The sequence below is a fragment of the Pteropus alecto genome, unplaced genomic scaffold, assembly GCF_000325575.1.
Source record: "Pteropus alecto unplaced genomic scaffold, ASM32557v1 scaffold101, whole genome shotgun sequence".
Lineage (NCBI taxonomy): Eukaryota > Metazoa > Chordata > Mammalia > Chiroptera > Pteropodidae > Pteropus > Pteropus alecto.
The window spans coordinates 32,315-58,624 of NW_006432945.1; the positions used below are offsets into that span (position 1 = coordinate 32,315).

Genomic DNA, 26,310 nt, shown 5'->3' on the forward strand with positions numbered 1-26,310 from the left:
AAGCACACATAGGGAATGCAATTAGCGTTAATGTAATGGCTAGGTGGAGAGCCAGAGGAGAGAAAGAGCAATTAGGGAGATCATTTTATAAACTATATAAATATACTATATACGTGAAACTAAAAGTAAAATTTAAAAAAAGAATGCAAAGTGGTATATCCATTTTGGAACATGGTTTGGCATTTTCTTATAGTGTTAAAATATATTTATCATACAACTCAGCCACCAAGTAAATGAAAAGATTTTCACATAGAAACCAGTATGAGAATATTCATAGCAGCCTTAATCATAATCACCCCACATTGGAAACATCCACATATCCTTCAGTTGGTGAATGGCTGAACAACCATGGTACATTTATACAACAGAATAATACTTCACAATAAAAAGGAATGGGCTTCTGACCCACACAACAACAGGAACAAACCTCATATGCACTGTGATAAGTGAAATAAGCAATACTCAGAGGTTGCGATCCCATTAGGACATTCTGGAAAAGCAACATTATAGGGATGAAAACAGATAAGTGGGGAAGGTGCTTGGGAAAGTTGGTTGATACAAAGTGGCAGGAATTAATGTTGGAGAGTAATGGAAGTCTTCTATGTCTATTGTGGTAATTACATGATTGGTGTTTGCATTTATTACGCCTTATACAGCTGTACACTTTAAAAAATGAGTTTTGCTGTCTTTAAATTTTATCCAGTAAATGCAACTTAAAACTATTGCTGTGATTAACAGCAGTTTAACATAACAGAGAATAGATAAGTAAACCTGAAGTGAAGACAATAAATACAACAGGGGAAGAATAGCAGTCAAACATACATGTTAATAGACTTTCAGCAAGAAAAGGTAAACAATAGTATAGATAGTGATTTGACTAAGTAATGGCCAAAAATTATCCACATTTGATACAAAACAACCCCGTAATCCAGGAAATTCATTGACCCTCATAGGAAAAATAAGTTTAAAAAATTTACCAAGAAATCCCTACTAAACTAAACTACTAAACTAAATATATCATGGTAAAACTGAAAACAAACAAACAAAAAGAAAAGCAGCCAGTAAGAGGGACAAAAAAACACATTACACTGGCCCACCTCCCTAAGTAAATATGACAGCTGACTTCTCCTAAGGAAATATGGAGACTAGAAGACAATAATATCGGCTAAAGTGCTGAAAGAAAAATAAAATACATAGCCTAAAAATCTCTGTCAAGAAGAAATCTTAAAACTGAAGGTGAAATACAAGGGGGGAAAAAAACATTTTGAGATTAAAAAAAAATCTGAGAGAATTGTTACTACCCAGCTTGCACTAGAAGAATTGCTAAAGAAAGTTCTTCATGGTGAAGGGAAAAGTACACCTGATGGAAATCCAGATCCACCGGCAATGAGGAAGAGCACTGTTCTGCTTTAAGAGTCGGTACATTATGGACCATTATCTGTTGCTGAAATTTAATCTCCTAAAATGTTCTCTTGAACTCACTGCCCAACCAAGTGTTTTTTGTATTTTTCCAAATTCTGCCAAACCCATTACTGGATCCTGAAATCAATCCAGGGGATTGTGACCAGCATTTTACTTCCTAATTAGTAGAGTAGAATGAGAAATATCAGAGAACACTAGTATGAAGTATTAGCTTTTAACTTTATCTCAGGCCTGTGGGATATACTGGTTTACAATGTAATGTAGTGTTGGAGCTCTGGGTTATAATCCAAAAGGTCTGGAAAAGACAGCCCTAACTGCACTGACCTATTTCTTGAATGGCCCAGTTTATTCATGTTGTTGATACCTGAGGACTTTCTATTTGCATATCTCTGCATGGCTAGCTTCTTTTCAGCTTTTACATTTGAGCTCAAAGATTACCTTCTTCTCACAAGAGCCTTTCCTGTCTTTCTAAAAAGCAGGGAACTGTAATCAGTGTCAGCATGAAATTAAAAAAAAAAAATTCCTAGAACTAAAACGTTCAAAAGTTGCTTTTCAGATTTCCCAGAATTGGTATCTGGTAGTCAGACCTTTCTCAAAACTAGTCAGTAATGGGGGAAAAAAACATAAGAAACCAATAAACTGCAATGACAGTCTGTTCTAGGTGAAAACAGGTGATCAGATTTCTCTAAATCTATTTACCTGGAATTAAAATGCACAAATAAAGTTTTTGGTTTTTTTTAATTTAACATTCTGCCATCTATTCCTTGTCTCTTTGTTCCCAATGGAAGTTACTACTTTGCCCTAGTTTTACTGTCTTATGTCAAAGCAGATTTTTATTAATTCTGGAATTTCTCCACTTTTCAGTGGTCAAATGTCAATATCCAATAGTCCAAAATGGAAGGCAGGTGTCAGGATTTGGAGGAAAATATTACTATAACGCGGCGGTCAGATTTGAATGCGTCCAGGGTTTTCAGCTTAACGGCAGCGACACAATTGTCTGTGGAGCTGACAGTATGTGGAAGCCTGCGATACCACAGTGTGTTAAAGGTACAAAGGGTATCTTTTTCCTTCTTTATCTTTTCGATTTCATTTCTTTATAAATACTAATGATGCAGAATAATTGAAAAGAAGAAGCTTTTGTAAATAACTGTCTTGGATTCATTTCCTTGGCAGATGTGTGACACAAATTTAAATGTTTTCTTAGGTTCTTAGCATGTCATGTATATCACATGGATATACATTAAGCTTTGACTTTTTTTATGTGTAAAAATGTACAGTAACTGTTTTTCAGAGTAAATTGAGGCATAGGAATTTTACCTTAAAAAAAGTCAAAATCGAAAGGCATAATTTATATAAATGAAAAAATATAATAATTCCCAAGTGGTTGATCCTATTTACATTATTTTTTTTCTAGTGTCAACCTCTCCCAGTACAAAACCTACGATTTCCAGTGTCTCAGGTTTAGTAACTTTCTACTTATATTTTTCAAAATTCTTTAAATTCCTGGTTATTTTTTTTAATCCTTAAAATGTGATATACTCATCATCATGTTTTGTAATGAAAGGAGGACAAACATATTTGCAGCTTATTTAGTTGTTAAACCTAGTGATTATTAAACTATTTGCCAGTCTACAGATATAAATAGGTATGTAACCTTGGGCAAGTTATATAAACCTTGAATGTGTTCATATAAAATGATTTAATGCCTCCTCATTGGGTGATAGGAAAGTAAATGGGATACATTTAAAGCACTTACCACAATGCCTGGCATATAGGAAGCTCTTAAATGAAGCTCATATGACTTATAGCATCACTCCAACTTATATTAATGAAGAAGAAGGTCCATGGCTCCTGTTTTTTGATATGTTTGTTTTCTGTGCCATCAACTTGCCAATTTACTATTTTCAAAACGATCGGCTGACACCTTTACAGAGTATCTTCCTGATCCAGGACTATGTTCTATTTCCTGGACTGTTACCAGTTTAGTTCTTTCTATATAGTACCATTAAAACTGGGAAATGTCTGCTGTCTCTAGAACGAGACCTGCATTTCTACCACCCCCACTTCTCCCACCTCATGCAATTATTCTTTTTCTCTTTACTGGACATTTTTAATTGTCAACAGAAAGTAAATTTTACAGAAACTGAAAGGCAGGAAAAATCCTTATTTATTAAAATGAAACGGAGGATTTCTTGTACGGACAACTGATTAACTGCTCCAGTTAGGACTCGAGAGATTATTTTCATATGGAAGAAGGCGTTGTCTTCTTGATTTCAGTGCCGCTATCTCTGGCCACCCTTTTGTTTGGCAGAAACAAAGGACGAGGGGAATATAGTTATCCCCTCTTTACCGCTGTTTCACTTTTTGTGGTTTCAATTACCTGCAACCACCATTGTCCTAAAACATTAAATGGAAAATTCCAGAAATAAAAATTCATGTCGCCATTCTGAGCAGCATGATGAAATCTCATGCTGCCTCACTATGTCCCAACTGTGATGTGAATCATCCCTTTGTCCAGTGTAGTCCCCTCACTTCTTCTCACATAGTCACTGTATCATTTCACATCATCACAAGAAGGGAAAGGATAGTACAGTTAGGTATTTTGAGAGGGACAGACCACATTCACATTACTTTTATTGTTATAATTGTTCCATTAATTAATACTTATTGTTGTTAATCTCTTATTGTGCCTAATTTTAAATTAAACTTCATTATGGATATAAATGTATAGGAGAAAACATAATAAATGTAGGGCTCGGTACTATCCAGGTTTCTAGGCATGGACTGGGGGTCTTGAAATGTATCCACATAGATAGTGGGGACTACTGTAATGGGAAGAGCATTAGCTTGGGCTGACCTCACTCAGGGTCCTAGTTTGGCTTTGCTTACTTCAGTAATATCTCTGTAGGCTTAGTTTCCTATTAAACATGAGGTTGTTGAACTCAAATAAATCTTAATTACTGGCTTCTAATTAGTTTGCATATTCCCTGTTGTCCTAGAATTTGAGAGATTGGGGGGAATTTTGCATGTTACCACGGTAATTAGAACACTTTTTTATAATTCCTGTACACTTGGTACCTGATAGCCTCCTTTAGAACCTTAGCTCATGGCTGTGAGGTTTGAGGGGGGAAAGCGATGGTTTTGTAGTGGACTGATATATTAAGATTGCGTGTGCAGTTTATACTCATCAGCCTATCTATGTTTACTCCCATGGTCCTAGTGGGTCTGTGCACTGTGGGATACTGTGTATGTCGGCATGCTCTTCTGAAAGTTAATCATAGGGATTCATAAAGGATATATAAAATACCGATACAATTGACCGTCTCAAAGAAAAGAGAATTGATTGTGAGGAAATATTGACAAAGAAGATAAACTGCAGGGATCTTTTCTTAGATATCAACAATCAAAATTCTTTTGGGGACTGTCAGTCATTTTTATCATCAGATAGAGAATGACTGTACAAAAGAGATCAGTAGCAACAGATAATGATGATAAGGTAGATGTGATTGTGCTAACATGAGATAATGTCTGTGAAATACTAATCAGAAAACAAAAGGATAAGAAGTGTGTGGTATGATACCACTTGAGTGGTAATTTTTTAAAATTTATTTTCAACATATTTATGATTTATGATTAGTTAACATCTAGGATTTCCATTATAAAATACAAATCTATAGTGACTATTCTTATGCAAACATCCTATGTGCTTGTGTAACTAACTATATGTTTAGGTAAATTTACAGAAGTAGAATTATAAAGTTTGGAACTATGTGTTGTTGTTATTGTTTTTTTTTTTTGAGAAATAATTAATCTTTTTAAAAAATAAAAATTCAAATTTTGTATTGATAAAGCTGGTGAATGTAATCAAATTTATTTTTCCAGGTGCCAATCCTACTGTTTCAGCCAAACCTCCAGTTTCAAGTCATCCAGGTTCAGTAACTCTTTATCCTACTCATATTGTTAAGAACTTCATAAGGTGATGGGTGAAAACTGATGTCATGTATTAATGTACATATCTTTAATTATCAGTGAGGCTGAACATTTCTCAGGCCACGTTTATTTTTTCATGTCCTTTGCTCAACTTTTCTGTTGGTTTTTTAAAATATTTTCTCATTGATTTGTCAGAACTGATCATAAATTAAGGCCCTTTTGACATAAAGTGAACATTTTTTTTTTTCTTTGCCATATTTTTACTATTCAGTTTTCTCAAGATTTTTATACTGTTGGATATAGATTGCTTTTTATAACTTTTAATTACATAAGTAGTAAATGCGTATAAAACTGTAAAACTTCTATCATTAGGAGAGTATACAGAGTTAAAGATTAGTCTCCTTCTCTTTCTCTAGTACATTACCTGAATTAATCACTAATTAGTTTAGGTGTCTTTTTATCTCTTTCTATACATCAGTATCCTTATATGCGTACATATACATATTTTAGCATTTTTTACTTTTTTCTTAAACAGAAATGGGATCGTGCTGTTCATATTTTTCTAAAACTCTCACAGTTTATACTCACTGTCTTCAATTAGGATTATATTTAGGTTTTTCTTATCCTTTTATTTCATATTTAAATTTATTGCGGTCATATTGGTAAATAAAATATATAGATTTTAAGTCTACAATTCAGTCATACATAGTCTGTATATTGTATTGTGTGTTCACTACCCAAAGTCAAATCTACTTCTGTCATCATATATTTGACCTTTTACTCTTTTCTACCTCCTCCCTCCTCACTTTCTTTTTAATGATGACTTTAATATAGACCATATTTATTTAACTATTCTCCTATCAGTGGTCACATATATGTGCAGAAGTTTTATATTAATAGGGACTCGCCTATATCCATTTTTTCTCCAACGGCCATGAGTGTTGTGTCTTTATTATAAAAGCTGTAAGTGTTCCCTATTATGAAATTATATAAATCTTTCAGCCAACTGTTCTGATTGTATTCTTTGCATTTAAATCATTGTTCCATCTGAAATTGATATATACGCTATGGCACATTGAATGAGACAGGGTTCTTTTCCACTCCACTCATCCCCATTTGTTGTATAAATTATCTTTTCTCCAACAGTTTTGAAGTTCCAGTTTTTATCATACATTAAGGTGTTCAAGTCGTCTTTTAGTCCCTTGAACTCTGTCCATGCCAGTGCCAGCAGCAAATCATTTTATTTTTACTGTAGTAGTATGATATGTTTTCATAGTCTTATCCAGTTTTGTACATCACACGGGTATATAAATATTTGTGTTGGCATTTTTGCATCTAAAAATGTACAGCAACTGTTTTTTAGAGTAAATCGAAGCATAGGAATTTTTACCTTAAAAAGTCGAGATTGAAAGGCATAATTTATATAAACGAAAAAAATATAATTCCCAAGTAGTTGATCCTGTTTACATTATTTTTTTTCCAGTGTCAACTCCTCTCAGTACAAAACCTACGATTTCCAGTGTCTCAGGTTTAGTAACTTTCTACTTATATTTTCCAAAATTCTTTAAATTCCTGGTTACTTTTTTAAAATCCTTAAAATGTGATATACTCATTCATCATGTTTTGTAATGAAAGGAGAACAAACATATTTACAGCCTATTTAGTTATTAAACCTAGTGATTGTAAAACTATTTGCCAGTCTACAGATATAAATAGGTATGTAAACTTGGGCAAGTTATATAAACCTTGAATGTGTTTATGTAAAATGATTGAATGCCTATTTCATATTTATGAAACATACTTATGATTTATGATTAGTTAACTTCTAGGATTTCCATTATAAAATACAAATCTATAGTGACTATTCTTATGCAAACATCCTTATGTGCTTGTGTAACTACATGTTTAGGTAAATTTCCAGAAGTAGAATTATAAAGTTTGGAAGTATGTGGTTTTTTTGTTTGTTTTTTGTTTTTGTTTTTGGTTTTTTTTGAGAAATAATCTTTTTAAAAAATAAAAATTCAAATTTTGTGTTGATAAAGCTGATGAATGTAATCAAATTTATTTTTCCAGGTGCCAATCTTACTGTTTCAGCCAAACCTCCAGTTTCAAGTTATCCAGGTTCAGTAACTCTTTATCCTACTCATATTGTTAAGAACTTCATAAGGTGATGGGTGAAAACTGATGTCATGTATTAATATGCATTTCTTTAATTATCAGTGAGGCTGAACATCTCTCAGATTACGTTTATTTATTCATGTCCTTTGCTCAATTTTTCTATTGGTTCTTTAAATATTTTCTCATTGATTTGTCAGAACTGATCATAAATTAAGGCCCTTTTGACATAAAGTGAACATTTTTTTTCTGTTTTTTTCTTTGCCATATTTTTACTAGTCAGTTTTCTCAAGATTTTTATACTGTTGGATATAGATTGCTTTTTATAACTTTTAATTACATAAGTAGTAAATGCGTATAAAACTGTAAAACTTCTATCATTAGGAGAGTATACAGAGTTAAAGATTAGTCTCCTTCTCTTTCTCTAGTACATTACCTGAATTAATCACTTAATAGTTTAGGTGTCTTTTTTTATCTGTTTCTGTACATCAGTATCCTTATATGCGTAGATATACATATTTTAGCATTTTTTTACTTTTTTCTTATAATCTTTTCTCCAACAGTTTTGAAGTTCCAGTTTTTATCATACATTAAATTCATAGGTATTTGAGTCATCTTTCTGTTCCCCTGAACTCTATCCATGCCACTGCTAGCACCAAATCATTTTTTTAATGTAGTACTATAGTATGATATAATATTTGCCAAAACACTTTTTTCAGAAATTTTCAGGCCACTCTTTCTGCTAATTTTTATAAATTAACTTTTTTATATGTACTTACATCTTTATTTATTTGCTTGCTTACTTACTTATTTAGATTTTCACATCAGACCTAAGGTGGCCTCTTCTGTGTGTTCCCAGTTATAGGACTTCTCTTCAGCGAGATTTCAGGAGATTCTCAACAATGATTGTTTTGTAGTTCAGTTAGCATCTTGATGTGGTCATGAGAGGAGGCAGGCGCAGTGTTTATCTACTCTGCCTCATAACCAGAAGCACCTGTAGATCAAGTTTTATTTTATTTTTTTACTATTTTAATGTAAGTGTACCGTTTTTACCATTTTATTTTAAATGTACTGTTCAGTGGTATTAAGGACATTCATGTTGTTGTGCAGCCATCAGTACTATATCTCCAAAATTTTTCATCTCAAACTGAACTAGTCTACCCCTTAAATAATAACTCTCTATTCCCTCTCCCCCAGCCGTGGTAAGTGTTATTTGATTTTCTGTCTATGAATTTGACTGTTTTAGGTACCTCATAGAAGTAGAGTAACTCCTGGCTTATTTCACTCAGCATATCTTCAAGGGTCATTCACCTTGTGGCATGTATCAGAACTTTATTCCTTTTTATGGCCGTATTCCATTGTTTATATATGCCACAATTCCTTTATCCATTAATGTTGATAGACACTTGGGTGGTTTCCAACTTTTGGCTGTTCTGAATATGCTTCTCTGAATACTGGCATTTGAGTAACTGTTTGAAACCTTGTTTTCAATTTTGGGGAATATATACCTAGGAATAGAATTGCTGGGTTATGTGGTAATTCTGTTTACCTTTTTGAAGAATAGCCATACTCTCTTCCACAGTGCCTGTACCATTTTACATTCCCACCAGCCATGTACAAATGTTCCAATTTCTTCACCTCCTCCCACACTTGTTATTTTCCGGTTTTTTGTTACTAGCCATCCTAATGTATACGAACTAGTATCTCATTGTGGGTGTTGTTATCATTGTCTAATGATTAGTGATCATATTTTCATTTGCTTGTTGGTGTTTTTCATGTCTTCTTTGGAGAAATGTCTATTCAAGTCCTTTGCACATTTTTGATTTGGGCTTTTTTCTGTTATTGAAACTTAGAGTTTATTATGCATTTTGAATATTAGTCTTTTATCAGATGTATTATTTCCAGATGTTTTCTTCCATTCTGTGAATTGCCTTTCTCCTCTATTGATACTGTTTACTGATAGACAAAAGTTTTTAATTTTGATGAAGTCCAAATTATCTATTTTTTTCTTTCGTTGCCTGTACTTTTTGTATTACATCCAAGAAATTATTGTGAGATGCAACATCATAAAGCTTCTCTCCTATGTTTTCTTCTAAATTTATAGTTTTAGCTCTTTATTTGGTTCTTTGATTCATTTCAAATTAATTTTTGTGTATGATGTAAAATAAAAGTCGAACTTTATTTTTTATGTCAATATCCAGTTTTTCATAAACCATTTCTTGAAAAGGTGGCCTTTTCCTAATTAAATGTTCTTAGCACCCTTGTAGACAATCATTTGAACATATATGAAAAGGTTTATTTCTGGGTTCTGTACTGTATTTTATTGGTCTGTCTCTATGCCAGTACCACTCTGTTTTGATTATTGTAGCTTTAAAGTTAGTTCTGAAACCAGGAAACATGAGTCCTTTCAACTTTCTCTTCCATTTCAAGATTGTCTTGGCTTTCCCTAATTTCTTAGATTTCATATGAATTATAGGTTGGATTTTCTTCTTTCTGCAAAATGCATATTCACGATGGTGATGGTAGTTGCATTTAATCTGTAGATTGCTTTGTGTAATATTAACATCTTGGCAATACTGTCTTCTAATCATGAACAGAGACTGTCTTTCCATTTACTTATTGAATTTCTTTCAGCAGTTTTTGTAGTTTCCAGTGTAGGAGTCTTTCACCTCCTTGGTTACATTTATTTCTAAGTATTTTAATCTTTTTGATGCTGTCGTAAATAGAATTGTTTTCTCAATTTTCCTTTTTGGGTTGTTCATTGTTAATGTATAGAAATATAACTGATTTATTGCTTGCTGACTTTGTAGCCTGAAACTTTGCTGAATTTATTTATTAGTTCCAACAAGTGAGTGAGTGAGTGAGTGAGTGAGTGTGTGTGTGTGTGTGTGTGTGTGTGTGTGTGTGTGATCTTTAGAGTTTTCTACTTAAAAGATCATGTCATCTGGAACAGAGATAATTTAATTGCTTCTTTCCCAATTAGAATCCTGGGTTTTTTGTGTTTTTTGTTTGTTTGTTTTGCCTAATTGCTCTGATTAGAACTTTCAATATTATGTTGAATAGAAATGTTAAACATGGGCATCCTGTTTTCTTCCTGATCTTAAGGGAAAACTTTCATTCTTTCAGCATTGAGTATAATGTTAACTATGGATTTTTCATACTTGGCCTTTATTATATTGAAACTTCTTTCTATTGCAGATTAACCTCTAAATCACTTATTGAGCCCTCCTGTATTTTTTAATTTTAAGTAGAATCACATTGAATGCATAGGCTAATATTGACAATACACTAATGATAAATTTGCAAGCTGTACCACAGAATACTCAGAGGAAATATTACCAGAAAGAAGAATGATCATGACATTAAATATAAATATCTGGTAGTTTATGATACTACTTTTAATGAGAATAATTAATATAATTTATGTAAGGAAAAAAAACAAGAAGTTTTGTACAAGGCAAAAAATTAAACCTATGAATTTAGAGATTTCTAAGCTTAATTATTGTTTTTTTTTTACTTATTCTCATTTTTTTCTAGGACATCACCCCGGTAACACTGATGATTTAGGTATTATTTTGGTTATTATTAATCCTGCTTTATGAGACCTTAGAGTAATAGTGTTATTTTGTGATGTCAGTTTGTAAATTAATTTTCTTTCTATTTGTACCTTGTATATACAAGATTTAAAGTTCTATTTGGTGGGCTAGTTTTTTTCTAGAAAAGGGTGTTATAGCAAACTTTATGTAGACTCACCAGTTTCATGCAACATATGTTAAAGAAAATGATAAAGTATACTTGTAACAGTTAAATGAAATATAAAGATTGCTTGATGTGTAAATGAAGAAAAATATGTATTTTATTTACATTACACTAGTTCAGTAATGTTAATCTTTTTATTAAATGTGCCTTAGACTTGTTATGTTCTCCCCCTGAACACTGTGGTCAAACTGTCTTTGTGCCAGAAATTCAGTGCCATCTTAAGACGTTAAACACTTGATAAATTTTTATGAAACGAAAAATGCACAAGCAAACTTGATATTCTGTGTATTGGCTTATAGAAATTCAGTAAAAATAATGGCAGTTTAGAAGCAGAGGTACTACTGACCAACTAAGAATTAAGATTTTGTAGTGTTATTTATTGCTCTCTGGATAGTCAAAAGTGCATGTTTAAGTATCTATGAATAATTTTTATACATGAGCCCTGATGTTTTATTTGCATTCTTAGAATCTCCTTGGTAATTAAGATTATTTTTTAATTTAGGGATGGGGTGCATGAGACAGGGTTGATGAAAATAATGTATTGTTTGTGAAGACTCTGCAAAATGCATCTATGTAATCAATTAATAGAACTTTATTTATGACTTATTCTACAGACTCATTTTTAAGAGACAATTTAAATTAAATCCCAAACAAAATCATAAGAATGATAGACTGAACACTGAACTAATGTATTATAGTTGGAATAATGGGATAATACATTCTTAAAATGATTTTCCTCTAATCTAGTGAATTCTAATTTTTTAAATAATTTTTACTAAACAACCTGGGGTGGTAACTACAGTACAAAACAATGATAAGTGAGGTTTCTATTAAGAGTATCACAAGTTGAACCCTAGGCCTGGAATTTGATTAGAAGGGTTCTGTGATCAAAATGACCTGGATGCACTAGCAGTCAATGCTAAACTAGATTGATAAGCATTTTCTTTGCTGTAGTTTATAGATGAGGTGATAAAAATTAAAATGCACATGCTATCTAGAGACTCACATGTACTCATTATCTTCATACTGGTTTTATTTTTTCTCAGATGACGGACTCATTGCTGTGATTGTTCTTACTGTACGTAAGTATCTCAAACTTGGATAACACTGAAATAAGAATATTAATGTGAAGGAACACATTATTTAATGATTTTTCAGTTTCTACAGTTTATATAGCTTGAAATTAAGTAAACCAGTCCAGAAATGCCTGAACTTTTACATGATATACCACCTTGTATTGGTAGTTTTATATTTTTTATATTCTATATGTCCACTTAGTAACAAATCCTAAATAATGTATGTTTTTGAGGTGATTAAGCATATAAGTTTGCATCCAAAATATGTTTTGGGTAATATTCTAAATTAAGCCATTAGGACTCTTCTTTGACTTACTGTGGACTGTTTAAGTGACTCCAGGGAATTACATTTAGACAGTGAATAGTCCAGATGGAATATAAATGTATATGTGCTTAAATTAAATAACATTTTCTGAATACTGAAATGTAACGAACACTAATTTCTTCTGCTAGATTTTGAATCTTGGAAATTATTTTTCATAGTTACATGTCATTTGTTTCCTGATTTCTTGTAGTTGTTGGCATTGTACTAGTTGGCACCTGTGTGTACAAATTTCTTCACACGAGGAACAGATAGTAAATTAAACGTTTCTTAAGCATATTGGTGCTTCTCACTCTTGACATACTTTTGTGCAGCTTTTGTTTGTACTCTGTCTTGCATGTTATCTTTTTTTAAAAAATGTGTCCACCTGAGTGTGTCATCAGAATTGCATTTCATTACTAAAAATATTTTTACCTACTTTTTAATATCATTGTAACAAGACTGATCTGTGCAGAGTTGCATTATATATTGTGACTGTAAGAAAAATTTCTGTGGGATTTGAAGTTGAAATTCTGTTGCAAACCATCAACCGTTATGGGGACTTCCCTACCCTAGGTATATCCTATTTCCTAAACTAGACTGGTGGCCAGGATTAAATTTAAAATAGTTCACTGTGAGGATCCGGTCAAGATGGTGTAGAAGGTAGATGCTGTGCTTGACTCCTCTCACAACCACATCAAAATTACAATGAAACTACAGAACAGCCGTCACTGGGAGTCACCTGAGGTCTGGATAAACAGAAGTCCTACAACTGGGGACACACATAAGAGGTCACCTCGAGACTAGTAGGAGGGATGGAGATGGGAAACAGGATAGTCTCATAACTGCATGGGGCAGATGAGAATCAGGAGGGTTATCTTGGCTGCAGAGGCCCCCCCAAGAGGAATGAGGGTTCCCTGTTTCACACTGGACTCCCCATCCTAGGGTTCTAGCACTGGAAAGAGAAGTCCCCACAATCTCTGGCTGTGAAAACCAGTGGAGATTGTGGCTGAGTGAGACAGAGGCTGTGAGAGTCAAAGACATTCCTCTTAAGGGCCCCCTTTATTGAGCCCTCCTGCCTCCCAGTATGCAGACACAGGTGATCACCATATCAGAGTCTCCATCAACCTGGATAGCACAGGTCGCTCTGCCCAGGTAACTCCTGAGACCCCACCTCTCCCAGCTTGCAGGCCCAATCAAGCTTCTTTTAGTGGTTTTTGGCCTGTTTTGGCTCATGCTGCAGACTTTCCTAAAATCTCTCAGAGGCTCATAAAACACAAAGAAGCAGCATCTGGTCTCGGTGTGCCCTATACCTCTTGCTGAGCAGTCCCACACCTGGCACTAGCAGCAGTCACCCTCAGTTCCTGGCTTGGCCTCTCAAGGCACCTATGAGCCCAGCATGGGTGGCAGCCATCTGCGGATTCCTTGGTGACTCTTACCAGGTGGCCCTGGAAGTGGACGTGTTGTGGCTAAACTTGGCCTGCAGCTGGAGTCCCCCCAGGAGTCTCTTAGGCTGGCATACCTGGTGGCCTGCCTCAACAAGCACCAGAGCCAAAGCACCACCCAGGGCTGCATCTGAGGAAAACACCTGAAGTGTAGATTGGGCATGTACCAGAACCCTGCTAAAGTGAATCTTGCTCGGTAAGGTCAGCCCCTCACTGGCCAGTCCTCATAACCAATCAGCCCAAGGGTCAGTCCTGCTCATCAATGTGCAAACAGCAGGCAACGCTCAACACAACAGAAGGCACAAAGAGACACAGCTTGAATGCCTGGCTCAAGGGACCAGGGAAGACTGTGCCACTGGACCCTATAAGACACCTACTATATAAAGCCACTCTACTAAGACCAGCAGACTTAGGAGCACTACCTAATATAAAAAAACACAAGAGAGGCAGCCAAAATGGGGAGATAAAGAAACACATCCCACATGAAAGAACAGAACAAAGCTTCAGAAAAAGAACTAAACAAGATGGACACAAGCAATCTACTAGAGGCAGAGTTCAAAACACTAGTTATAAGGATGCTCAATGAACTTAGGGGAAGAGTAAATGAACTCAGTGAGAATTTTAACAAAGAGATAGAAAACATAAAAATGGAAATAGAAAACATAAAAAAGAACCAGTCAGAAATGAAGACTATAATATGTGAGATGAAGAGTACATTAGAGAGAATAAACATATTGGATGAAGCGGAGGATTGAATCAGCAATTTAGAGAATGGGATAGTGGAGGACACCCAATCAGAACAGCAACAAAGAAAGAGAACCCAAAAAACAGGATAGTTTAAGGGGCCTCTGGGACAATATCAAGCATAACAACATTGGCATCATAAGGGTACCAGAAAAAGAAGAAAGAGAACAGGAAATTGAAAACCTATTTGAAGAAATAATGATGGAAAACCTTCCTAACCTAACGAAGGAAATAGACATACAACCCCAGGAAGGTCAAAGAGTCACGAACAAGATGACCCCGAAGAGGCCCACACCAAGACACATCATAATTAAAATGCCAAAGGTTAAAGAAAAAGAATCTTAAAAGCAGCAAGAGAAAACTAGTCAGTTACCTACAGAGGAGCATCCATAAGACTGTCAGCTGATTTCTCAACAGAAACTTTGCAGGCCAGAAGAAGTTGGCCTAAAATATTCAAAGTGATGAAAAACAAGGACCCACGATGCAAGATTACTCTACCCAGCAAAGCTATCACTTAGAACTGAAGTACAGATGAAGAGCTTCCCAAACAAGAAAAAGCTAAAGGAGTTCATCACCACCAAACCAGTATGACAAGAAATGTTGGAGGGACTTCTTTAAGAAGAAGAAAAAATATGTATGAAAAATATGAATAATAAAATGGCAATAACTACTTATCTACCGACAAGTACTTCAGATGAAAAAGAAATGTTCCAATCAAAAGATAGCGTGCCTGAATGGGTAAGAAAACAGGACTCCTACATATGCTGCCTACAAGAAACTTACTTCAGATCAAAAGACACACAGACTGAAAGTAAAGGGATGGAAAAATATATTTCATGAAAATGAATATGAAAAAAAAAAAGCTGGGGTAACAATACTTATCCCAGACAAAACAGAGTTTTTTGAAAAAGGTTATAACAAGAGACAAGGTCTGAGTAATCCCAAATCTGGATATTTATCTGAAGAAGCCCAAAATACTCCTTTGAAGGGACGTGTGCATCCATATGTTCATTGCAGCATTATTTACAATATCCAAGATGTAGAGGCAACCTGGGTGTCCATCAATGGATGAATGGATAAAGAAGTGGTAGTACATATATACGATAAATAAATAATAAATAAATAAATAAATAAATAATGAATGAACTAATAAATGAATGAAATCTTTACATTTGCAATAACATGGATGGACCTAGAGGGTATTGTGCTAACTGAAGTCAGATAGAAAAAGACAAATGCCATATGATTTCAATTAATGTGGATTCTAAAGAACAAAATAAACAAGTAAAACAGTAACAAACTCAGGTACAGAAAACATTTTGAGGGTTATTAGGTGAGGGAGGGTTCAGGGAGTGAGTGAAAAGGAGAGAAGGGATTAAGAAGTACAAATTGGTGGTTACACAATAGTCATGGAGATGTAAATTATAGCATAAGGAATATAGTCAATAATATTGTAATAACTATGTACGGTGTCAGGTGGGTACTAGATTCATCAGGGTGATCACTCCGTAAGTTATATAAATGTCTAATCACTGTTGTACACATGAAACGAATATAATATTGTATGATAAGTATAATTGAAAAATAAAAAATATTTTAAAAAACAATCACTGTGGAGACTTTGACAGTTGTATTCACTGGAATTTTTAGAATGAAAGGTTTCATTTGTCTGTATAACTTGGATAATCATAAGAAGCTATGTAGGTGTCCTCATTCAAACACACAAATTGATTTCTTTTCACTTAGAGTCATTATTTATGAATGTTAAACTAAGCAACCCTATTTGATTTCCCTCTTATGTTCTCTTAATTTACTAGGTTGCAGTAAACCATTGGGGTTAAACAAAGTTGCTGAGAGAAGTAAGATTATTAACGCATCTTATTAATGGAAAAGGGGGGAACTTAGAATAGAGAAAATGTACAAATATATTTATCTTCTAAGGAGAATAGAGTTTTTACATCAAATTTAAATTTTAATGAAATGATTTACAATGTAATTAAAGACTTAGAATAAAATCCTAGAGCATAGACCAAGATTGAAATGTCAGACTTTTAGAGATTTATTTTTCCCTGTTGTTTTGGAGATAACTTTGAATCAAACTAATATTTTTAAGACTTTTGGTATTTGTGGTTTTATAATATATTTTCCTTTTACATTAATCATTGGGTTTGGACTATGCCGCAGATTTGCGGTTCCAAAATAAGGCGTATGAGACTCGAGCAGTTGGAAGAAAATGCAGAGAACAGTAGGCAATTGCTACATAGCTCTTTATTCCAGCAGGGGCACAGCCTGCCTCACAGGGCGGCAGTTCTCAAGCAAGGGCACACCACCCCTTGCATGGTGGCAGCGCCTTTTATACACCAGTTAAACAGTAGTGGCACACTGCCAAGTTAGAAGCCCGCACATGTGTACAGGGCACATGGTTACATAGGGGAGAAGTGCGGAGTTTTCTTCCACCAGGAAGTTAGCTACGGGTGTGGGAGGGAGCCTGAGCCTGATTATGGTAACCTTTCTTTCTTCTCACTACATTCCTCACATGTAAAGAGTGGAAACATTTCTTATGTTCTCTTTTTAAAATACCCACAATGCCTTCATTTGAATCTTAAATGTTATATTGTAGATTACATGATACACATATTTGATTTCTCCATCAATAGTATATTTTTAAAATTACATACACATAGCTGTCTGAGTAGGATATGCTCTCAGTGAACTATTTTTACAATTCCAAAAGGTTCACATAGAAATAACTTCTAAAGAAAGCTTTGTATTTCTCACTTTCATTCTTTGTTTAAACCATCACTGGATCGGTCAACATGGCAGAGTAGGTAAATGCTGTGCTTGCCTCCTCTCATGACCACATCAAAATTACAATTAAACAATAAAACAACCATCATTGAAAATCCCCTGAAGTCTAGTTGAACAGAAGTCCTATAAGGACATACAGAAGAAGCCACCTCCAGACTTCATGAGAGGGGTGAAGTGTAACAAGCTGATCCCATACCCACCTGGGGTGGTTAAAAAGAGGGAAGCATATTGCACCCAGTGTGCATACTCAGGCAGGCACTATATCTGGGTCTCTATCAACCTGACTAACACTGTTTACTCCCCGCCCAGTGATTTCCTGAGACCCAGCCCACCTAACTTTTAGGCCCACCCAGCTGCTTCCGGTGGCTTTTCCGTACAAACAGCCTATCTTGGCTCATGTTGTACACTTTCCTAAAACAACTCAAAGGTTCACACATGCCGGACAAGTAGCACCTGGGCTCGGTGTTCCCCATACCTCTTGCTGAGCAGCCCCAAATCCGGCAATAGCAGCAGCCAGCCTCAATTCACAGCTTGGCCTCTCCCAGGCAACTCTAGCACAAGAGGCCCAGCACAAGAGGCAGTCCTCTGTAGATCACTTTGTGGCTCACACCAAGTGGCCCCAGGCAGGGCATAGGCGTAGATGACCTTGGCCTGAAACAGAGCCCCTCCCAAGAAGCCCCAGAATCAACACGCCTGGAGGCCCACTTTATATCACACCAGAGCACCACCCAACCATTTCCACAAAAGAGACACCTGAAGGGCAGAATGGGCAGGCACCAGAGCCCCATTAAAGCTAATCTTGCACCATAGAGTCAACCCCTCCACAATAGCTTCTCCCTGTAGTGAGACCAGTCCTCACAACCAATCAGCTTGAAGATCAAACACTCCCATTGATGTGCACATAGCAACCAGGGCTCAACTGCAACAGGAAGGCACACATGACCCATACAAAGGACAACACACTAGGAGCATCTGGCTCAGGTGACTAGAGAGACTGTGCCACTGAGCCCCACGGGACAACTACTACATAAGGCCACTCTACGAAGACCTGGAGACTAGCAGCTTTAATACAAAGAAACAAAAACATGGAGGGAGCCAAAATGAGGAGACAAAGAAAAATGTCCCAAATGGAAGAATAGAATAAAACTCCAGAAAAAGAACTAAACAAAATGGAGACAAGCAATCTATCAGATGCAAAATTCAAAACACTGGTTATGAGGATGCTCAATGATCTCAGTGAAAACTTCAACAAAGAGATAGGAAACAAAAATGGAGATAGAAAACATAAAAAAGAAACAAATAAAGAATACAATAATGGAAATAAAGAGTACCTTAGGAAAATCAACAGTAGATTAGATGAAGCAGAGGATCGAGTCAGTGATTTGGAAGACAACATAGCAGAAAACACCCGAAGAGAACAGTGAAAAGAAAAAAATTTCCAAAAAATTAAGATAGTTTAAGGGGCTTCTGGGACATCAAGCATACTAACATTCACATCATAGAGGTACCAGAAGCAGAAGAGAGAGAACAAGGAATTGAAAACCAATTTGAAGACATAATGATGGAAAACTTCTCTAACCTGGCAAAGGAAATACACGTACAAACCCAGGAAGCACAGAGTCCCAAACAAGATGAACCCAAGGAGGCCCACAAAAGACACATCATAATTAAAATGCCAAAAACCCCAAAAAACAAAATGACAAAATGAGAATCTTAAAAGCAATAAGACAAAAGCAGTCAGTTACCTACAAGGGAGCTCTCATAACATAAAACTGTCAACTGATTTCTCAACCGAAATTTTGCAGGCCAGAAAGGATTGGCATGAAATATTCAAAGTGATGAGAAAAATAAAAGAAAGAAAGAAAAGAAAGGACCTATAACCAAGATTACTCTACCCAACAAAGCTATTACTTAGAATCAAAGAACAGAAAAAAAAAAGCTTTCCAGATAAATCACCAAATCAGTATTGCAAGAAATGTTAGAGACTTTTCTAAGAAGGAAAAAAAGATCAAGTATATGAATAATAAAGTGGCAATAACTAAATATCACAATCACTTTAAATGTAAATGGATTAAATGCTCTAATCAAAAGACATAGGGTGTGGTAGTGGCTTCATAGTGTAGTGGTTAGCACGTCTGCTTTACACGCAGAGGGTCCTGGGTTCGTACCCCAGGTGGAGCCACGGACCATACCCCGGGTGCGCCCAGCCCCAGGTGCACTCCACAAGTGTGTGGGAGGAGATGCTCTGCCTTCAGGATCCAGTTCTTAAAAAAGAAATGGTAACATCCATAGGTCAGGCATGGAAGTTGGGCTCCAGGAGCGGGGGGAATTAAAGAGGGGCGGCGGGAAAGGCATAGGGTGACTGAATAGATAAGAAAACAAGACCCTTACATATGCTGCCAACAAGAGACCCACTTCAGATCGAAAGATACACACAGACCGAAAGTAAAAAGATGGAATAAGATTCTTTATGAAAATAGAACCAAAAAATAAAAAAGCCGGAGTAGCAATACTTATATCAGATAAAACAGACTTTAAAATAAAGCTATAATAAGAGACAAAAAAAAAGGACCCAGTAATTCCACTTTGGAGTATTTATTTGAAGAAACTCAAAACACTAATCTGAAAAGACATATGCTTCCACATATTCATTGCGGCATTATTTACAGTAGCCCAGATATGGAAGTAACCTAAGTGTCCATCAACAGATGAATGAAAAAAGTGGTACATGTAGACAATGGAACATTACTCAGCCATAAAAAGAGAATGAATTCTTGCCATTTGCAACAACATGGATGGACCTAAAGAGTATTGTTCTGAGTGAAACAGTCGGAGAAAGACATATACCATATGATTTCACTTACATGTGGAATTTAAAAAAAAAAAAATTAAAAATAAAACAAAACAAACTCATAGATACAGAGAACGTTTTGATGGTTGCCAGATGGGAAGAGAATTGGAGGTTGGGTGAAGGGAGTAAGGGATTAAGAAGTACAAATTGGTGGTTATAAAATAGTCATGGGGGTGTAAAACATAGCATAGGCAATATAGTCAATAATACTGAAATAACAGTGTAATAGTTGTCAGATGGGTACTAGATTTATCAGGGTGAGCATCTTGTAAGTTGTAAGTTATATAACCGTCATAATCACTGTGTTCTATGCTCAAAACTAATGTTCCATGTCAACTGTAATTACAATAATTTTTAAATAAAAATAAAATATCACTGCATCAAACTACTTAAAGGTTTTTAATCAAGTATGAAAAAATAAAAACACTGTAGCAACCTGTTAATGAGTCTTTTAAAGATGAAGAATTATCTGAGCATTGTACCCCCGAGTTAACAGCTTAGTAACATTAGTGATCTAAGACTCTATTTCTGATGAGCTCCAAGTGATGATGATGCTGGGCCTGGAACACTTTGAGTAACCAGGGTAAACACCAGTATTGATGTGCCCATGTTCTTGAAATTTCAATAAATACAAAGATAGGCAAATTTTTCTCATGTTTAAGATAATTGGACTTTTTTAAAGACTCCTCACGTATATATATGTTCTAAAAAAGGTGTGAGGTAATATTTTACTTTACCTGCTTTCCTTTAGAAAAAGTAAAGATTTCTATTATGTTCTTTTTACTGTTTAATATCTGTAATCTTATTCCCTCCCCAGATCGGTTGCCATCGCCTTAGAAACTAATTTAGGAGACTCTAAAGTGTATGCAGATACTTCTTTAATTCTAAGCAAAACTCTGGAAGCAGGGCACAGATAATCAAACATTTATGTTAAAACTTGGTACCAAATGGACTGATGTAAACTTTGTACTTATTATGATTTGGGAATGTAATTACCCTTCTACAGCCTTCATATCAAAGTAGAAAAATAACCTAAGTAGTGACTTTAAGATGGTTAAGCATAATTTAAATTATGATGAAAAAAAGCCATAAGGCTAATGTATCTGCTAGTTTTCTGTTTCTTAGCCCTCAAGTAAGAATGGAATAAGATCCCAAATGCTCTGAAAAGGGCCCAATCTATCACTCCTTCCTCTTCCCTTTTAGTTTCCTTTCTTAACCAATTATTCTATCATGCTTTCTAGTCTTAGAATCCATAGTCCTTGCCTTGTTTTTTGTTACTGCTGCATATATTTTACATGTCATGACTATGTGGTTCCAAAAAACAGATGCTTTTTGTTTATATTAATGTTTTCACTTACTTATAGTGAATACTTTTTTCATAGATGCATGATTTTCTTTATAGTCATTATATCATCCATGGATAAGTGAGAGTTTGCTAAATTCATTAGAATTCTTTGTATAATTTATGTATTTTATTTTCTGACTAAATATTTCCCATTTTTTCCATTAAGGGTATTTATTATTTGTTATAACCTAACATGTTTTTAGTGTTACATTAAAAATAGCTGATTCAATAACATGGTAACTTTTAAGCTAAAATAAATGTCACAAAGGTCTTTGGATTTAGTGTACATAGTGGCCAGGTCAGGTGGTGGGGAGTATAATGACATGGAGCAAAAAGTTGAAGGATCAAATTAATTTGAACATTTTTTTTATTTGACTCTCAAATTCTTGAGCATTTAACAAACTCTTCAAAAATTTAAACATAAAACTAATTTTAAAAATCCCAAGATTTTGTAGTTTGTTGGGAGAGCACATTTGCAAGATTTAGATCCATCTGAGGAAAACGGGAGGTCTTATAATAAGTTTTACAGAGATCTTCCCTTGGTTGAAAACAAATGTGCTATAAAGAGAAACTGTACTCACTGCAGAAGTCAAGATGCATCTGAAATGTATGGCTTGTCATAAAACTGTGGGCCCTAAAAAAACAAAGCCAAGCAGCCTTTTCTACAGAGACCTCTCATGCAAACCACACTTCAGGGAGAAAGCTGCACTAAGCTGCCTGCCTCTAGCACTGAAATGCCTTGCCTGCCTGCACTGTGTTCATGGCCAGCCCTTATAAAGGAGTTCCTGGAATAGTATTGTAACCAATAGGACTGAGGCTTTCTGCCATCCAGTTGGAGCTGTACAGCTATATCCCCATCAGCAATTTTTTCAGCCAATCAGAATGGCTCCATTCTGACCAGACAGGACAATGCCTTTCGGACCAGTCAAATTGCAAGAATTTAGAGTTCTCATTTGCATGAGGATGGACCAATCAGGAAACCAGGGCAAGGGCTTCTGTCTTTATAAATCACCTCTCCTCTGGCTCATAGAGTGCACTTTCCCTTTCCACATAAGACTGAAGGCTTTCTTCTGGGCTGGAGTTGAAATTTCAAAAATGAAACATTGAAAATGTCTTGCTGGAGTAAAGCAGTCACAATACTGATGTATACATGTAAATATAAATTATGTTCTGTTTGTCAAATAATTTGTCAATTACTGAAATATACGTGCACCCAGTTTTCTATACAAAAGTTTGTTTTAATGACAGGAAAGAAACATTTGAACTAAAAGTTTCTTAAAACTGGAAGAATGTGTTTTCAGTGGAATGGGAAGCCCCATGTATAGAGGTCCTTATTCATTTTTTGGAAATTTGGTTTTCAAATCTGGTAAAAATAAAACATAGGATTGGAGAAGTTTTATATGTGATGATGTGTTTATTTTCAGTGTTTTTTTTTTTTTTAAATCTAAAATCAGAGTGTTTCTAATTGGGGCCCATTCCGCTCCTAAAGTCATCACTCCTGCCCCTCCCATCTCAGAGCCTGAGGTATGTCTGGGCTTCTCCACTCCCAGTCCATCATGTGCCTCTCCTGCTCACAGGTGTCTAGATGTTTGTGTGACACCAAATTATGGTATGACAGACAAAAAAAAAAAAAATGGGGTCATAAAATTATATTAAATATTATATTAAATATTAGATAATCCTCTAACAAGAATTGAGTTTTGTTGTTTTCAATTTTTTCCTGAAAATAAGATTTGCAGGCTGTGTTCAAATTAGATTTCCTATCTCCTAAATTCTTCATCATCTTTAGTTAAAACTAAAAAAAAAAAAAAGTCTGTATTTCCTCTGAGACTATAACCAAGAGAAAGAGGAGACATGTAGAATTTTTATCGTTCAGGTCCCCACTGTCACATTCTCCTTAGCTGGACTATCATCTCATTCTGTCCTTGAACTTAATTATGAGCAAGATGGAAAGTGGGGATCTGAGGCAATATTTCTGCTTGGAAGCAGGATGTTACTGACTACAACACATTAAACTCAGGTGGAGACAGGGGCAGAACTGGCTCTGCAATGGGCCAGGTGTTTGAGGCAGCTTGCTTTGTTCTGCACCTCCGGCCCCTTTGCAGTGTCCTGCAGCATGGCTGTAGGAGTGGAGACCTCTAGAGATGAACCTCCCCGCAAATGCTGTGAGTACTTCCAAGTGATTCTGACACCAACATTAAGCTCTGCAGCCCATGGGCGAGAAAACAACTCTTTAGCCATAAATGCCCTGTACTGAAGATGCAGTGTAGTCTTGTTAAAACAGATGTTTCTTAGCTGCTTGATTCTAAGACTGTATGGTGAATTTCTTCAAAGTGGTCAATTCTGTGGAACAATCAGAAATATATGGGCTTTTCGGTATGCTACACTCTAGTCTTACATTAAAAACAAAGGTAAATTGAACTCTACACCTTGTCCTGAGTTTGGCTTCTTTCCCATAGAAAAAATCATGTGAAACTTCACCAGAACCCTTCAAAGGCATGGTGCATATAAATACAGATACCCAGTTTGGATCAAGAGTTAATTACATGGGTTGGGAGCACTTTCTCTGGAGTATAAGTTCAAGAACAGCAATGCCAATCTCTGACCCAGTCTTAGATAGGCAAACTAGACCACTGCCACCTCCACTTCAAAAAGTAAGCAGTAGGACTCTGGATAGAGATAAAAAATATATATATATGACCAAAGGAATCTAAAAAGGAATGAACAGTCTGTATCTGTTCATTACAAACTAGGGGAGAGTAGGCTTCAGGTGGTGAGCACACAGCAAAGTATACAGATGTCATATTATTAAGTTGTACACCTCAAATTTATGTACTGTTACTAACCAGTGTTATCCCAATACATTTTTAAAAAGAGACAGAAGGTAAATATTTTCAGCTTTGTGGGCCACACAGTCTGTGTTAAACTACTCAGCTCTGCCGTTGCAGTGGGGAAGTAGCCCTAGACAGTAGTAAATGAATGTGTGACTGTGTTACAATAAAACTTTATTTACAGATACAGGATACAGGATATACTGGGCCTGCAGACTTGTTTCCCAGGCTCTTGCGTAGAAAAAGGAATAGTGAGTTTTATTTTTCCTCAATTTTTTTTTTCAAATTCAGAGAAGTTTTAAAGAAATAAAAGTATGAATTGGTAAAATAATAGTATTTGAAAACTTCAGATTGGGCAAGTAAAGATACAAGAACTAAAACACTGAGGAATAAGCCTGCTTTGGTACATGTGTGTTGGACTTTGTACCTTACAGAGAATATGAACTTACTCTCTAGCAACCGTTTATAAAAATAATATATCACTCCACAGAATATATCTCAATACATTTGAACATAGTAGAAACCAAAACAGCTATAAACTCTCATTACAATATAGAAACACTGAGATTAATAACTAAATAAAAATTCATGGCCAACAGACATATGAAAAGATGCTCAACTTCAGTAGCTATTAGGGAAATGCAAATCACAACCACAATGAGATACCACCTCACACCTACCTGTTAGAATAGCTATTGTCAACAAGACAAGTAATGAGTGTTGGAGAGGTTGTAGGGGAAAAGGAACCCTCATACACTGCTGGGGGAAATGTAAATTGGTACTGCCACTTTAGAAAACAGTATGAAGTTTTCTCAAAAAAACTGACTAGAATTACCATATGACCCAGCAATCTCTCTTCTGGGAAACTAGGTCGCCCAAACTCTGTCAGAAAGCCAGCCGACCAAGTCAAACCAGGTCCCTGAATGGGGGAGCGGGGACTGAGAAAAAAGAGAAGACAGACAGGGTGCAGGAGGGAGAACAGATCTCGCAACTGTCTCTCCGAGTTTATTTCTTAGGCTCCTTTTTATACATATTCTGTTCCTTTGTGTATCCCAAGATAACATAGTTAAAGTAACATCTTGAAGATCAAGGTACAATTGAAACTCCCTTCGAACCTCCTGTTTCTAATCTTAATCTTCTTCCTCCTGGAATTCCTCAGAACCAGCCTTTTCCTTTTTATATGCAAGCAGGCCTCCCGAGATAATCCATGCACTCCTTTGAATTTTGGGAGCTTTAGCTCCCCACAAAAATTTGAAAACATTTATCGGTAAAGATATATGCCCCCCGATGTTCATTGCAGCATTATTCACGGTGGCCAAGACAGAAACAACCAAAATGCCCTTCGATAGATGATTGGATAAAGATGTACATATGAGAGAGGAGAGAAGGCATCTGAAAGGGTGCAGGGGAAAGGGCTTGCAGAAATGACCGACTCAGCCAATTGAACTGCTCTCTCCCCGCATTCTGCCCAGTGCTCTCCACCTAACATGTTTCCCATAGCTACCTCCCCCACCTCAAGGACTCTCCAGCTCACATCTGTTGATTCATAGCTTGCTATCCAACTAATGTTCTTATATCTGTAGCTGTGTAGGAATAACAAGACTGTGTAAAACTGCGTATTATGTTACAATTAGAGCTCAACCTTTGCACAGGAATCCGCTGAGCAGGTGCCAGCATCAATAA

The 26,310-nt window shown here is 35.6% G+C and overlaps 1 protein-coding gene and 1 long non-coding RNA gene across 8 annotated transcripts in view; one reads left to right on the forward strand and one right to left on the reverse strand.

Moving 5' to 3' along the window:
- Positions 1–13,938, forward strand: part of LOC102881105 (membrane cofactor protein-like) — a 40,597-nt gene extending 26,659 nt beyond the window's left edge. Inside the window, exons 6-13 of one of the 7 annotated variants that reach the window (XM_025043981.1) lie at positions 2,287–2,469; positions 2,837–2,881; positions 5,305–5,352; positions 6,836–6,880; positions 7,426–7,473; positions 11,005–11,034; positions 12,273–12,308; positions 12,818–13,938. In XM_025043981.1, the coding sequence (XP_024899749.1) occupies positions 2,287–2,469; positions 2,837–2,881; positions 5,305–5,352; positions 6,836–6,880; positions 7,426–7,473; positions 11,005–11,034; positions 12,273–12,308; positions 12,818–12,879 (497 nt within the window). In that variant the 3' untranslated portion in view covers positions 12,880–13,938. The remainder of the gene's footprint in view (positions 1–2,286; positions 2,470–2,836; positions 2,882–5,304; positions 5,353–6,835; positions 6,881–7,425; positions 7,474–11,004; positions 11,035–12,272; positions 12,309–12,817) is intronic. The other 6 variants (XM_015586168.2, XM_015586169.2, XM_015586171.2 and 3 more) reach the window with 6 other exon arrangements.
- Positions 13,939–23,522: 9,584 nt separating this feature from the next.
- LOC112476430 overlaps positions 23,523–26,310 on the reverse strand; it is a 20,481-nt gene continuing 17,693 nt past the window's right edge. Inside the window, exon 3 of the long non-coding RNA XR_003045071.1 lies at positions 23,523–24,139. This is a non-coding gene — a long non-coding RNA (uncharacterized LOC112476430). The remainder of the gene's footprint in view (positions 24,140–26,310) is intronic.